We start from the raw sequence: 17,077 nt of genomic DNA on the forward strand, positions 1-17,077 counted from the left end.
ATAATAATATTTCAATTATCATCTCTATGAAGATGGCTCTAAGATTTACTTACCAAGTCCTAATCTCCAGATTGAACCTCCCACTGCCTATTGGATATCTCAACCTAGATATCCCAAAGACATCTTAAAATCAACATGTCCAAAACTGAATTGTTTCTCATTTCCTGAAAAATCTCTTCCTACCCCTTTACTATAGAGGGCACCATCATCCTTCTAGTCATTAAGCATTACATCCTAAGAATCTCTCTCTCTCTCTTCTTCTTCTTCTTCTTCTTCTTCTTCTTCTCTCTAATTCTGCTTGAGTTTGACACCACTGTTGTGAGGGATTATTTTGAATGAAGACACATTGAACTGAAAGGAAGAGGGGAATCTAAGAGGCTATTAGAATAGTTCAGACAACACAGTTGCCTGAACTAATACTATGACTTTATGAGGCATAGGTGAGGAAAACATGCATTTCAGCCACAGGGAATGATCAGTGAAAAGGCAGAAGTATAAAAGAAGGAATGCCATATCTAAGGAAAAGAGAAAAAGCCACTTTGATTGGATCGTGGCTCAGGATGTGAAAGGCTTTAAAAGTCAAACAGGAGAGTTTATATTTCATGCTATTTTTATGCTAATAAGTCACAAGCATTTATTGAGTAGGGGACTTACTTTGTCAGAATTCTGCTTAAGGAGAACCACTTTGACAGTTGTAAGGAGGAGATATATATATGCGCGCACGTGTGTGTGTGTGTGTGTGTGTGTGTGTGTGTGTGCAGATACAGACACAAGTCATATACATAGACATAAGTTATATATATTTGAATAAATATATATATGGATGAATGGATGTTGGGAGTAAAGGAGTGTAGAGCAAAAGAAAACTAAAGGATTATTGATCCTGGACACTGGGAAGATGAAGGTTCCCTCAGAAAAAATACAAAAGTTCAGAAAAGGTGTAGGTTAGGTGGGAACATACTGAGGGAGTTAGGGGCTATAGTGGATAGCAATTACCCTCATGAGTTGCCTCATCTGTAATATGTGTACAATAATAGCACCAACCTAAGGAGGATTTTGTGAGGTTCAAATGAGATAACACCTGTAAAACGCTTTGAAAACATTAAAGAGCTATATAAATGCAAATTATTATTATATTTTATTATATTATATTACATTTCAGATATGCTGAGTTTAAAATATCTATGAAACATTCAGCGGGATTATTTGGGAAACAACAGACTTAAGAAGACGCTCAGGATAGTCTTTACCTAACGAATTTACACCACCTTTTTCAGAAGACGGCTACACACTCTTCCCATTGCTACCTTCATCTCTTTGTTCCTGAATGTATAGATGACTGGGTTCAGAAATGGAGAAAGAACTGCATCAAAGAAAGCAAGAAACTTTTCCAGGCTTGATGTAGGAAATGGCCATGTATAGAAAAATATGAATGGACCAAAGAATAAAACCACCACAGTGATGTGAGCTGACAGGGTGGAAAGAGCCTTGGAAGAAGCACCTGAAGAACGTTTTTGAACAGTGACCAGGATGAAAATGTAGGAAATTATCAGTACACAGAAGGATCCAAGAGAAATGAAACCACTAATGGCAGAGACCATTAATTGCAATCTATAAGTGTCAGTGCAGGCTAGTTTGATGAACCAGGGAAGGTCACAGAAAAAATTGTTCAATTCATTAGGACCACAAAAAGGTAAGTTTACAACAAAACCCAATTGAATCAGAGAGTGGATGAGGCCAACGATCCAGGCAACATGCAAAAGGAAAATGCACATTCTTGGGTTCATGATGGTCAAATAGTGGAGAGGTTTACATATGGCCACATATCTGTCAAAGGCCATGGCTATAAGCAACACCATCTCAGCGCCACCAAATGCATGAATTAGGAAGATCTGAGCAATGCAGCCCCCAAAAGAAATTAACTTATGCTTCCTGAAAAGGTCACAAATCATTTTAGGGACTGTGACGGAGCCCAAACCTAAGTCAATAAAAGAGAGGTTGGCCAGCAAGATATACATAGGGGAGTGTAAATGAGCATCAAAGGTCACAGTGAGCAAAATGAGCATGTTTCCCAGAATGCTCACTACATAGAGTACAGAGGAGGACACAAAGAGGAGACACTGAATTTCCCATGAATCAGAAAGTCCAAGGAACACAAACTCAGATACCAGAGAATGATTCTCTCCATCCATTGACTCCAATGGGCACAGCTACCTAAAGGGAAAAGATGATGCAGGAATCAGTATTGATGGCAAAATGGAAAATGCCAAGTATTGAGAAGGTTGTGGGGGAAGTAGCACTTTAATGCTCTCTTAATAAAATAGCAGATTGGTCCAATCATTATGGAAAACAATTTGGAATCATGCCCCATAATTTACTCAACTGCACATACTGTTTGACCAGCAATACCTCTATTAGGCCTATACCACAAACAGACTGTATAGTATGTTCGTCCTTCATTGTCAAAGAAGACCATGCCATCAGAGAAATAATGACATAACTTGCACTTGACTTTCTTTTCAGTGAGGGAGGGCTGTGCAGGTCACCAGCCTCACTTCTCCTCCACAGCCATCTGAATCCAGTGATCAGACGTTCATCAGGATGACTAGAGATGACCCAGGATGAGGCAATTGGAGTTGTGACTTGCCCAAAGTCACATAGCTAGTGAGTGTCAAGTGTCTGAGGTGAGATTTGAACTCAGGTCCTGCTAACTCCTGCACTGCACCACTTAGCTGCCTCAGATTGCAGAAAGAAAAAATATGTACAATTAATAGCTGTTATTTTTGTGGCAGCAAAGAACTGAAAATTGAAAGGATGCCCATCATTTGTGGAATGGCTGAACAAATTATGGTATATGAATGTGATGGAATTACATTGATCAGAATTATTCTGATCAACATAATGACCAATGAGGATTACAAAGACCCAAGGATGAAAAATTTTACCTACCTCCTTACAGAATTGTGATGAACTCAAACTGCAGACCAAGTCCCTTATTTCTTAGAGATGTCTAGTACAAAAATTTGTTTTCCTTAATTATGCATGTTGGTTTTAAGGGCTATGTTTTTCTTTTCTTCCAATGGAGAGGACATGGAAAGAAATGGGAAGAAAATAGATTTTAGTAAGATAAAAACTAAAATGCAACTTAATTTTAATAAAAATTATCAGACTTCTCAAAAAAGAAAATTATTTTACCATGCTTTTTCAAGAAGCTATACAAGAAAATTTTCAGTAATACAAAAAAATAGAAATCAACAGAATGAGTTCATATCTCAATGGAATTCAGAAATTAAAGAATATAGATTACATTAGGAAAATAAATTGAAATGTGATGTGAAAAACAATAGAAATGTTACTTTGTTCAACAGCTGAATGACACAAATGGAGTTGGGTTACAGAAGAAGGAGGAGATGAAGAGTAGATTCATTTGGACCAATGAGGAAAAATAATTTCTTGTGGTGTAACAAATAAAAAATCAGTTTCAGAGAAACCTAGAAAGATTTTTATGAACCAATGAAAAGTGAAGAGAACCAAAGAATAATTTATAAAATGACATTGCAAAGTGACATAAATACTTTTTAACTATTGGCTATAGAAACAAACAATTTGAAAAGATATAAGAACTCTGATCAATATAATGGCCAATTAGAACTCCAAACACCTATAGATGACACATTCTACCTACCTCCTTATAGTGTTGTGATAGACTCCAAGTGTAGAGCAAGTCCAATACTTCTTTGAGATGGCCAAAGCAAGACTTTGTTTTGCTTCATTATGCATATTTGTTACAGAGGTTTTGTTTTCTTTTTTTTTCCAAAGCAGAGTAGGTGGAAGGAATGGGAAGAAAATAGATTTTAGTTAAGAAAAAAATAAATAAAATAATTTTAATTACCAGACTTCTCAAAAAAATAAATATTTTACCATGATTTCTCAAGATACTGTACAAGAAAAATTTTCAGAAATATTGAAAAAAAATTAGAAATCAACAGACTTTAAGGGCCTAGTAGCCAATAAGTATGCTTGAAATTCAGTTCCAGTTCAAACTTATCAACTTCCAGTAAACATATGAATCTTAGTCTTTGAGAATACAACATAATTTGACAGATAACCAAAAGGAAAACCAACACATACAAAAATTATCAAAGCAAAGTAGATTTTTGTAAAAATTAGAAATGAAAGAAGCTGCAGTATGATAGGCTGAAAATTGGGACTAAGATGTTGTCTACATTTAAAAACTGACATAGGATTATAATATTTAAGACTTAGAGATTGAAGTCCATCAAGATGAAATGCAGAAATAGAGGGTGAAACACTTCCTCAGGATCAGACAGCTCATGTCTAAGGAAAGATTTAGATTCAAATCTTCCTAATTATACAACCACCTCTATCCACTGCATCATCTTGCTGCCCAATATCAAAATACAAAATTCTCAAAAGAGTAAATAGAAAATAGATAACACAAATAAACTAATCCAGGAAAAAATTAAATTATTATTAACAAGTTATCATATAAAAGGACAAGATAAAATCACAAGGAAATTCTAGGAAAGATGCATCAAAGAAATAATTACTATACCACATATCTATTTTAAAACTTAGAGATTCAATGAAGAAAATCTGGTCTCCTCTCAAAATTTATAAAAATGTAAAAAGAAAAAAGACACCACGGAAAATTATCATTAACTACCAACACTCGAAAATATTGCATAAGATACTACTGGACAAAATTCAGCAATTTATCAAAAATTAATCATTATCATCAAGAATAAGGACAGTTACAGAGGAAAAAGTACTGGCTCTGAATTCAGAGAATGTGAATTTCAATTCTACATCTGATACTACCTGTGTGAACTTAGATAAGTCACTTAACATTCTTGGACCTAAGCTTCTTCATCTGCAAAATGAATAACTTGGATTAGATGAATTCCAAGGTCCCTGCCAACTCTAGTTCCATGATGTTATGATACTAACAAAGTTTTATATCAAGAAATTAAGAATGGTTCAAAAATATGAACTCAGTATACTAAGGCATATGACAATTCATAAATATTATGTAATTACATTAATAAATCATGCTCAAAACTTTAATAAAATCCATTTTCTCACTATAAAAGATTTAGGAGCAGAAAGCTTTTTCCTTAACAGAACACAAAGTTCTTATTTCAAATCAATAATTAGCATTTTAATGTAGAAACATTGGAGGTTTTCCTAAAAAGAATCTCCCCAATGCTGATACAAATAAACACCACCTCCCATTGCCTCCTTCACATCTATCTCACACAAAGAGGTGACCTTTCTCCAGTCCTTTTTGTGGTGGCTAAGATTTAGATATTGAAAGGATGCTCATCAATTTGGGAATGGCTAAACAAGCTATGGCATACGATTGTGAAGGAATGCTATTGTGCTATAGGAAATGACTACCAAGATGATTTTAGAGAATCCTGGAAAGATTTGCATGAACTGATACAACCTGAAGGGAGTAGAACCAAGAGAATGATGTACACAGTAGAAGCAATGTTGTATAATGAAGAATTATGAATGACAGCTACTCTCAGCAATACAATGAACCAAGACAATTCCAAAGGGCTAATGATGAAGGATTCTATCTGCTTCCAGAGAAAGAAGTGATATTGTTTGAATACAGACTGAAATAGGCTATTTTTCAATTTCTTCCTTTCATTCTTCTTAAGTTTTCTTGTACAAAATGACTAATATAAAAATGTTTTATATGTAAGCTACAGCTGATTGCTTACCATCTCAAGGAGGGCTGAAGGAGAAAAGGATGGAAGGGAGGAAAAGAATTTGAAACTCAAAACATTTTTAATGTTAAAAAGATGTTAACATGCAACTGGGGAAAATATACATATCAAAAATAAATGCTTGGTGATTGATGGTTTTTCAAATATTGACCAAAACAATAAAATAAAAAGACAAAATTAAAGTAATGACCAGAGGCAAAATCATTAAATTGTCTTTATTTGAAGTTAATATGAAGAAGCAACAAAAAGATTAATTGAGATAATAAATGTAAGACATAACATAAATTCACAAATATGATCGCTGTTTCTACAGATCAATACCAAAAACAATTGATAGAAGTGATGGGAACATAAGCATTACTTATAATAAAAACAAAATCTTGAGAATTAACTTATCAAGGCACTTTAAAACCTATACAGACAACTACAAAACAATTTTAAATAAATAACTAAATGTTAAACAATTGGAGAGATCTTCGATACATATAGCCAGCTCAGACAATACTCTGGTTATTCCTCTATGAGGAGGAAATTTGATTTACAAAAGGAACCACGGGGCTGGGACTGCATAGTCCAGTTTTAGTCTCAACTTCATTAGTTCTTTGCTATATCACCTTCTTAAAGTCACAAGTATAATCCTACCTTCAGCAGAAAGTTTTTCCCATTGCTCCTAAATCTTACTGCCTTCTCTCTATTGATTATCCCCACTATGTCTTGTATATAACATGTTGAATTATAGTTGCCAACAAGGTTGTTTGTATGTAGTCTCTCTCATTATACTGAGTGTTCCTTAAGAGCGGAGATTGATTTTTACCTCACCTTGTATTTGTATTATTTTAGAATGGTGCTTGTAAGTACTCAGTGCTTATAGACTGACTAGATTTCTCTGGACCTCAAATTTCTCATATGTAAAATGAGGAATATGACCTAGATGATCTCTAACGTCCCTTCAAGTAACAACATTGTATTAGATTAATTTCTTTCAAAGACATTACTATATTGTTATTCTCAAGGAACTTCAAGGACTTTCTTTGAGTTCCATTCATCATTTGTTATATGTAAGTCAAGAACTAAGATTAAAAACAGCAAAGCTGCCTCTGTAGCACCCATGCTCAGACTCTTATTTTCCATCATTAAGGGAGCAAACAGTTGAATAACTTATCATAAGCATAATCAGTAAAAGAATTATTTAAAAATTAAGGTTTGGAACTTAGTCCTGTGTTTGACTCTGTCCACAGTGCTGATTTTCAAAGCATTTATAAAAAAATTCCCCTTCATATTTGGTTCTGGGTTCCAAAAAGTGAATTCCCAAAGTATATGTTCTGCTCCATAGACTAGAAGCTTACTGATTTCACTGTGACACTCAGATCCTACTTACTTATATTGTATCATGGTGAGAGGGAATAAGATGTAGTCGATGATATACTAGATTTAGAGTCAAGAATATCTGAATTCGAAATTGGTCTCTCTTGCTAGTCTAATAAACAACACCAGGTTAAGGCCCTCGATCTATCTAATTTTCCTTATCTCTAAAATGAAGATAATAGCATATTTAGTGTCTATCAAAAGTCTTTTAAGGTTCAGATTTTAAAATCATTGTAAGCTTAATTTACAAATGCCACATGACAGCCTTATTGCATTCTACATGCCCAAAAGCCAACACTCCATTCACTTGTGTATATCCTGATTCTGTCACCAGAACCAGCTATCACTCCCTGAAATCTAAAGACTCAATTGAATCTTCTGTGCTGTCAATTTCATATCTATCATTCTACCTACCTATTCCCAGGTACTATCATCAACAGGGAGTCCAAGGAACCCTACCAGCTCATCTTCTTCAGTCTTGTGTAAAGTCATTGCCTACAAAGCACAGAGATTTTTAAAATGTTGCCATCAAAGGAAAGATAACTAATTAGCTACACTTAATGGCCTCAAACAAGTGAGACTTGCAGAGACCTGGGATTGCCAGCCAGAGACCATATGGCTAAGGGAATTGAATCCTCAAATTGTGAAAGTTTCTTCTGACCAGACAATTGAAGAAGCGTCTCGAAATTCTCTTATACCCGAAAGAGAAACAAACATGGTATAGATTCACAGCTGCATATGTGACCTTTTTTTTGTATTATACTTTGATATGGAAATGCTGATCTTAGATTTTTTTTAATTCAGAATAACAATTTTAAAGGAAAAGATCTATCATATACAGGGCCTATTACAGGATAGATAAATCCATTAAGAGAGAGGAAAAACATAACTAAATTAATAATTAGATCTGATTATAGTTATTATTCATTACTTGATTCATTACATGATTATATAAATAATGTGATAACACAAAAAATAAGAATTATCACAGAACCGAGTACAGTACTAGGGTTCCTTGGACTCCCTGTTGATGATAGTACCTGGGAATAGGTAGGTAGAATGATAGATATGAAATTGACAGCACAGAAGATTCAATTGAGTCTTTAGATTTCAGGGAGTGATAGCTGGTTCTGGTGACAGAATCAGGATATACACAAGTGAATGGAGTGTTGGCTTTTGGGCATGTAGAATGCAATAAGGCTAGTACAGAATGCAATAATAAATTAGTAAGAGAATCAGCCAACAAACATTTATTAAACATTCAGTATGTGCCAGGCATTGCGCTAAACACTGAGGAGACAAAGAAAGAGAAAATGGCATCTACTCTTGAGGAGCTCACACTCTAACGGGACAGACAAACAAATTGTTGTTGTTCAGTCTTTTCAGTCATGTCTGACTCTCATGATCCAGTTTGGGGTTTACTTGGCAGAAAGAGTGGAGTGGTTTGCTCCAGTTCATTTTACAGATGAGGAAACTGAGGCAAACAGGATTAAATGACTTGCCAAGGAGTACAGCTAGCAAGTACTTAAGGCTAGATTTGAACTCAGGTCTTCCTGACTGCAGGTCTTGTGCTCTGTCCATTTGTGTCACTTAGCTGCTCCAACAGGTAAGCTAGGTACATGCAGGACATTCAGAGTAGATGTAAGGTAAACTTCAAGGCAAAGATTGGGAAGACAGGGAAGGCCTTTTGCAGAAGATGAGTTGTGTGAGACTTGAAGAAAGCCAAGAAAGTTAGGAGTTGGAAGTAGGGTCAAGAGGACTGCAAATTGTCTAGTGTAGCTCTATCATACAACAGAGGGAGGTGGATAAAGTGTAAGAAAATTGGAAAGGTGTGAAGGGACTAGGTTATTAAGAGCTGGAAATGACAGGGAATCATTGAATTCATTGAACAGGGAAGGGACAGGATCAGATTTATGCTTTAGGAAATCACTTTGGCAGATAAGTGGAGGGTAGATTAGAATGAGGAGAGCCTTGAGGGAGAGAAACCTATTAGAATAATGCAGTAAGTAGTCTGGATAACAGGTCATGAGGACCTAAACTAGGGTTGTGGCTGTGTGAATGTAAACAAGGGAATATAGAGAGACTATACTGTGGAGGTAAAATGACAAGATTTGGCAACTGACATGAAGGATCTGCAAGCATCACTCATATTACTATTGCATAGAAAAAGAAGATTTCCAGGCCATTGGTTCACAGAGAATTTAGCATTTGAACCAATGTGCTCACCTCGATATTACTGCATTGTACTTACTTTTAATTCCAATCATTATTATTTAGCTTGGTTATTAAGCAAAAATAGTCCATCTCTTACTTATTTTATGTTGTACACTCCAGTGATTAAGTCTGACCCTAAAGGAGAGATAAAAGAAAGAATCTCCCCCATTTCTTTGCAGAGGTGGGAAATTATGGGTGAGAACCTCTGCATAAAAGGTCAGACTTTTCCAATATTTTGCTTTGTTTTGCTGAACTGTGTCTTTTTCTTCTCTTTTATTCTTTGATATAAAAGTTGATTCCATGAGAACAGGAAGGGAAACGAACATATTTGGAAAAGTAGGTTAAGAAAAGCTTAGCTAAAAATTATATCAAAATCTTAATAACAAAAGTAGGTGATGGTGAGACACACTGATAGTGACCATAAGATGGTTGCCTTTGCAAAGAGAAAAGAAAAGGAAACCAACAGGAACCAAATCAGCTGACTCATTCTGTAGAGAATGAATAATACTAATCTCCACAATATACACAGACAACTCCAGGTCTTTCCAGTGACCCAGCTTCATTCCTTTTCACTCCCCACCTCACAATAGCTAATTCTGTAAAGGTAAGATGACCCTTCAGATCAATCGCTATCCACTTCCATCCAATTTCTCACTGAGCTAAATTGTCATGTGTCCCAACAGCTCTCTCCATGTAGAGTGGAGTACCTTGGCTTTTGAGAGGAGAATGCTTGTAAATAAAATTCCCTGCATGATAGGAAGTAAGAATGGTTGTAAGTAAAGAACAGAGCTGGAATGTCCTTGAACAGTGTTCTTCAAAAGTTGGAACCATGACCTCACCCCAAGGAGTGAGAAAGCAAGTAGATGGAAAAATGGGTCTCATCCCACCTCTCCACTACAACCAGTAATGGAGCTTCTCTCCAACATAATAACTACATCTGTAATTATCCTCTAACATGCCTCCTCTCAGCCCCCTCCACGTGCTGTGCCAAAAATCCAGCACCCCAGTGCAGTTCAGAGGTGCCATTGGCAAAATGCTTCCCCACAAAACATGCTTACCATGTCCCCATACCCTGACTGAAGCAAGCACTCTGGGAAAATGGGGTTTATATTCCAATGTAGTAATCAGTGAGGACAAAGCTTAATTTGACCCTTTTTCTTTTGGTTGTGATAGAGTTAAAAGCACAGAGTGAAAAAAAATACCTGGATGAGCTTTGATCTATATCACAGATTTTATTCCATTATCTTTCCCCAAAAACTCACCCCTCCTCCAAGTTTCCCTGTGTCTGTTGAGGAAACCACCATCCCCCAGTTATCTAGCTTCACAATCTCAGTATCATCTTCACCTCCTCATCTGTCATCATGCCACATATCCAGTTGGGTGCCAAACCATCTCTTCTACTTCCTCAACATTTCTCATATCTCTTTTTTTCTCTTCACCACCCTAATTTGAACTCTTTTACCTCTACACAGGCCTATTACAAAGGCCTTTTGATTAGGAAAATGGTACAAGCCTAAAGCTGTCTTTTATATTAACTGATTCAGTACCCCCAACCCTCTCTCCTTGTCATGGAGAGGAAATGACAGGGCATCACTCGTGGCCAATCCCATCACAGCAAAACACCAAATCCTTCCTAGTACTAGGTCATTTTATAACCACAAGGAGGCCCTAAAACACTCATGTGGTCAAAGGGAAACAACAAAGGCAGCTCCAAGCTTGCTCAAAGGGTAACACACACACACACACACACACACACACACACACACATACATACATACATACATTGTGCCATTTTAAAAGGTTCCAGAGACATAATTTCTGGGTAATTTAATCATTTTATTAATAATGCCAGCATTTTAATAAAAGGATGTTCATTGAGTCATCTCTCTCTTAGATCAAAGCTCCCTAATGGCAAAGTTTATATAACTTTGAAAGAGCAGGTGCTTCTCAGGAGAGAATCAGCACTGACTGGTTAACAGTTAATGAGTATGTGAATACTATAGTGAGAGTGTGAGTTATATTACAACGAGGATATTAGGGTGTTGACTTGGATCACCCAAATCCTCATCAAAAGGTCAGATTAATTTCTATATCACTGTCTGACAAAAGGGAGAGTCAACACTCCCCAGATCTGTCTAAGCAAGCACAAGTAGGAATGTATCCCATAGCCCAAATTAGAATTTCTTTTACTATTTGATTGTCTTGCCCTGCCAGAGTAAATCTCTGCCTAAGATTACCCACACTAGTGATTTCTGGATGAGGAAGCAGAAAAGGGGAAAATCTAAGTCCTAATATAATAATTTGTTATTAAATACAAGAGAAAAATAATTATTTTTCATAACACACTACACTCATGCTGGGAGTACATATTCAAAAATATTTTACTGAGAGATGAGCATGGAGATCATTATCATAAAAGATTATGAAGTTTTTCCCAATAGTCTGTGGACTAACTGTTCTAAATACACAATACAAAATGAAGGTGTAGGTTACCACCAGGAAAACTCTGCTAAATTACCCAATACTGTGAGAATTTGCCTTGTGCCGTGGGACAAGTACTCTGGCCAATGACAGGAGAACAAATCAAAAGAGTTTAAATATAGGAAAGTGATTCATTTACCTCACTTATGTATATTAGCAAGTTGTTAAAAAGGGGGGGAAAGGATGATAAATTCAATGAAATACTACTTAATTTTGGAATTTTCACTATTTAGCACAGTGCTAATAACAAATATGCAAGTGGAAAAGGTGCTGTCCTCACAACCACATGAGATAGCCAGATTGGTATTGTCATTCCTCTATTAAGATGAACATAATATGGCTGAGTGTTAAATAACTTACTCATGGTCACAAAGCTAATAAATGTTGTATCTGGGACTCACACACTGGTCTCCCAATCCTAGACCTAGATAATTAACTGTGGGTAGAAATTTTGAGAAGTGAAGGTACAATGTTCAATCCACTTCAGAATTAACTTGATCCAAGAACTGACTTTGTAGATTCAATTCTGTGATTTCATTGGTATAGGACATTCCCAAGGTACAAACTCCTTCTGCTAATACAAAGGAACTGTCAGGGCCATACTGGTGCCATCTTTCATGCTCTGGGCAAAGCCAATTGTTAAATTCTCAGAATGACCATTTATGCCTTTGAAATCTGGAATGCAACAAATGAGGGCTTGTTTTTTGTGTGTGTGTTTGTTGATTGTCCAAGCTTAAGAAGGTAATGGAGAAAATGTTATGATGCAAATTAAATTTAACAATATGTACTGCATAAATTTTGAGATCCAGTTATTAAATATTTACCAGGACACCCTTGGAACACTTCATCTGTCACTTATGAGGGATCTGCAGTACTCTAAAATGTTCAGGGACCCAAGAATTTCATGGTCAGTATGTGATGAATGAGGTACTAGAACTCCTATATTCTTGATTCTGAGGCTGACTCTCTAGCCAGTAAGTCTTTGGGAAATTTTTTAAGGATATAATATTGAGCTAATAAGAAAATTAAAAAAAGATAAATGTTAAGTCTTTCATTTTGGTATAAAAAGGCAAGTTTCTCATGTATGAAATGGAGAGCCATGGATAGGAAGGAATTATTCTGAAAAAATATCTGAGAGTTTTAGTGGATTGTAAGCTCAGTATGATATGCAGTGAAATGCAGTCACCAAAAAAAAGGTATTAAGAACTTAGTCTACATTAAGATGAACAAAGTTTCACGGAATGGATACTTGACAGCCTCACTGTATTCAGCCCTCGTCACACTTCATCTGGAGTATGATGTTCACTTTTGGGCACCACAGTTTGAGAGAAGGACATGAACTAGGGAGTGTCCAGAGGAGTGAAACCAGCAGGGTGAAAGACCTTCAGTCCATTATATATGGAAAAACCAGGAATGTTTAGCCAGGATGGGAAAAAAAAGATTAAGGGAAAGGTGGGAGGAATGTTATAGCTGTATTTGAAGGGCTGTCATGTGGAAGAGAGACCAACTGTCTCTTTGACTCCACTGGGCCAAACAAGGAGCCCTAGGTAGAAACTAAAAATGGAAATATTTTGGCTTGATGCCAGGAAAAGCTTTCTAATCCTTAATATTATATAAAAGTGGAAAGACCTGACTTAAAATGTGGAGGAGGGGTCCACCATCTAGGGAGGTCTTTAAGAAAGGCTGTACAACCCCTTCTTCATTGTCTATTCATTATTTTTAGTCAAGTCCAATGCTTCATGACCCCATTTGGGATTTTCTTGGCAAAGATACTGAAAGTGGTTTGTCATTTCTTTTCCCACCTCATTGTACAGATGAGAAAACTAAAACAAATTGGTATAAGTAACTTCCCCAAAGTCACACAGCTGGTAAGTGTCTGAAGCCAGATTGGAACTCAGGTTGATGAGTTTTCCTGACTCCAGGCCCAGAGTTCTATCCACTGTACCACCTAGCTAGCCATAACTACTTCTAGGGAATATTATACTGGAGACTGATTTTGGTTATGGATAAGATTATATGGCTGCTGAAATCCTTTCCATTTCTCAAATGCTGTGATTCTCTACTTCTGTGAGTTCATGATGGAGGTGAAAATATGAGAAAGACTGAAAGTGAACATTGAAATAATGGTGGAACCTAATAACAAATGAGAGGAAAGAATGCAAATAAGAATGGAATGCACCCTGAAATCCCTTCTGATTATCATAGGGTCAAACTTAAAAATATGCGATATGGCTCAACGTGGTCTCACAGTGAAAGAAAGGAATCTAATCACACTGGAAAGTTAAAAAAAATAGTTACAAAGACCCAAAGGTAAGGAGACCTAGGTTCTTGCACAAGCTGATTAATAATGTTAACCTCAAATAATGTCACTTAAGCTCTTTCTGCTTTAGATTACTCATTTTTTAAATGAAAAGATATTAATATCTATTCAATCTCTAAGCTCATGTACTTATATTTGTCTATAAGAGTGCATTTATATATATTGATACAGTATAGTTATATTATATTATTATATAGTTATATGATAATTGGGGGCAAAACCGAAGCAATCTCATAAGAACCAAAAAAGTAGGGAAATAGGGCAGAGGAAAGCAAATAAATAGTAATCTGAGAATTTCAGAAAATAATAAGAGTAGTTCATATTTATACAGAATTACAAAGTTTACTAAACATAGCTGATACATTATTTCATTTGATGTCAGTGCTATTAATATCCCAATGTAATAAAGAAACAGAAATGCAATAATGTTAAGCAACAGGTCCAGGACCACTCAGCTAATAAGTATCTGAGGGAAGATTTGAACCCAGGGTATCATGACTTCACTCATTCCATTATACCCAAGAAAGGTCTGTTTTCACATTTTGTCTTCCAGTCCCAGAGGCCTAGTAAAATACATTGTACATAATAAATGGTTAATAAATTCAAATGCAATGAAATTAGAAGCAAAGCGCTTGAATGGTGAGACATACATGGATGAGGTAGTACACACGTGGATAGCTTGATATGCAAAGAAAAACTCAAATGTTATATGGGGAAATAGAGTTGGGACAAGAAATAACATACAATTCCAGCAGTGTGAGATATTTGTATCAATTCCCTTTGGCAAAATTCTGGGCACAATACCAGAGAAGATTGGAGGTTTAGAGGCAGCCAGGAAGCCCAGCAGAGAGAGCTCTGGGCCTGGAGTCAGGAAGAAAAACACTACTTCAAATCCAACCTAAGACACTTGGTAACTAAGTGACCGTGGGCAAGTCATTTAAACTCTGTTTCACTTTAGTGTAGAAAGGAGACAATAATAGCACCTTCTCACCTCTCAGGGTTATTATAGGAGCGAATGAGATCATGATTTTATGGAATTTGGCACATTGTAAGCCCTACATACATGTTCGCTATTACAGTGATTAATATTATTGTTATTATAAAAGAATTAATTAGTTGAGATATGAAATCTTGAGGGTAATTAATTTCTGGTTACATGCAACAAATTCAAGTCACATTCTGTGATATAAATTTATCCATGCTAGTTCAATGAAGCAGTCTTTCATTCCTCCAGATTCAAGAGTCTCAAGATCCATGGTTTTGATCTAGGTGCATTTAAGAGAATTTCTTTAAGAGAACAAGCCTACTGCACATTCTCCTCATTCCCACCTTCATCTCTTTGTTCCTGAATGTATAGATGACTGGATTCAGAAAGGGAATGAGAACTGCATCAAAGATGGCAAGAAACTTGTCCAGATGGGAGATGGGGTGAGGCCATATATAGAAAAAAATCAGTGGGCAAAAGAACAAAGCCACCACTGTGATATGAGCTGCCAGAGTAGAGAGAGCCTTGGAAGAAACACCTGAAGAATGTTTTTGTACAGTGATTAAGATGAATATATAAGAGATTATCAATACACAGAAGCAGGCCAGGGAGATGAACCCACTATTAGCATTGACCATGAATTGCAGTCTATAGGTATCAGTACAGGCAAGTTTGATGAACTGAGAAAGGTCACAGAAAAAACTATCTAATATATTACGACCACAAAAGGGCAAGCCCACAACAAAAGTCAGTTGAACACCTGAGTGAGTGACCCCAGTGATCCAGGCAAGAATCAAAAGTACAATGCACATTCTTGGGTTCATAATGGTCAGATAGTGGAGAGGCTTACATAGAGCTATATATCTGTCAAAAGCCATGGCAATGAGCAACACCATCTCAACACCACCAAGAGCGTAAGTGAAGAAGATCTGAGCAACACAACCACCAAAGGAGATAACTCTGTGATTCCTGAAAAGATCACAAATCATTTTAGGGGCTGCAGTAGAGGAACCTCCCATGTCAATGAGGGACAGGTTAGCTAGCAGAAAGTACATAGGAGAGTGTAAGTGAGGATCAAAGATCACAGTGAGCAAAATGAGCAGGTTTCCCAGGATACTTGCCACATAGACCATAGAGGAGAACAGGAAGAGAAGAAGTTTGATCTCCCATGAATCAGAGAGTCCAAGGAACACAAACTCAGCTACTACAGAATGATTCACTTCATCCATTGACTCCAGTGAGCACAGCTGGTAGTGACATTATCTGAAGGAGGAGAATAAAAGCATCAGATTAGAATATTAGCGCTCTGCATTACTCAGTGTCTGTGTTTTAGGTCTAATAACACTTTCACCTTTCACATAAAGAAATATCCTCTTCAGAATCCCTTTCTCTGTACTGAAACAAAATGGGGGGGGGGGGGAAGAACAAAGGTTTAGTAAAGGTGTAGCAAAAAAATTATCAATTGAATTATCATTAAACATAATTACCTTTTAATTGTTCGCCTGAGAACGTTATGCAATTTCTTTAGGATAGATGGGAGAAAGGACTTGAGTGCCACTAAGATAACTGACCCTATTAATTATCCTTTTGGAACTAATATGTTTCTGAGATAGAATTTGACCCTGGGTCTATTTTCCTCCATCTCCTATGTCCTGTCCAGTGCATCACAACAGGGACTATTTATCAGAGGTGAAACCATGCATTGCATATGGAATTTAGAGGATGTAAGGAAGATGGTGTACAGAAAAATACTCCTTGGTTGTTGGATATTCCACTAAATTGTAAGATCTCCAAAGCAAGGATATTCGCATTGCTAAGCTTTGCATGCCCAGAATCTGTCTCATTGCTTTGCATGCAAAGATTGCTCAATAAATGTTTATTGCTTAATTGAACTAGTTTGAATGAATTTGACTTAATGTTATGGATAAAGGTTGTGAGTGAAAATTCAGGGGA

General features: G+C 36.4%; 2 protein-coding genes across 2 annotated transcripts; both read right to left on the bottom strand.

Annotated features, from left to right (window-relative positions):
- Positions 1-1,259: 1,259 nt before the first annotated feature.
- On the bottom strand, positions 1,260-2,198 carry LOC140513273 (olfactory receptor 4F3/4F16/4F29-like). Its single transcript, XM_072622813.1, has one exon. The coding sequence runs from the start codon at positions 2,190-2,192 to the stop codon at positions 1,260-1,262; it is 933 nt and encodes a 310-aa protein (XP_072478914.1). The 5' UTR covers positions 2,193-2,198.
- A 13,216-nt stretch (positions 2,199-15,414) lies between these two features.
- On the bottom strand, positions 15,415-16,356 carry LOC140513365 (olfactory receptor 4F6-like). The gene has a single exon (XM_072622996.1). It carries the CDS (start codon positions 16,351-16,353, stop codon positions 15,415-15,417), a length of 939 nt encoding a protein of 312 aa, XP_072479097.1. The 5' UTR covers positions 16,354-16,356.
- Between the last annotated feature and the right edge of the window lie 721 nt (positions 16,357-17,077).

The sequence above is a fragment of the Notamacropus eugenii genome, chromosome 7 (assembly GCF_028372415.1).
Source record: "Notamacropus eugenii isolate mMacEug1 chromosome 7, mMacEug1.pri_v2, whole genome shotgun sequence".
NCBI classification, from domain to species: Eukaryota; Metazoa; Chordata; class Mammalia; order Diprotodontia; family Macropodidae; genus Notamacropus; species Notamacropus eugenii.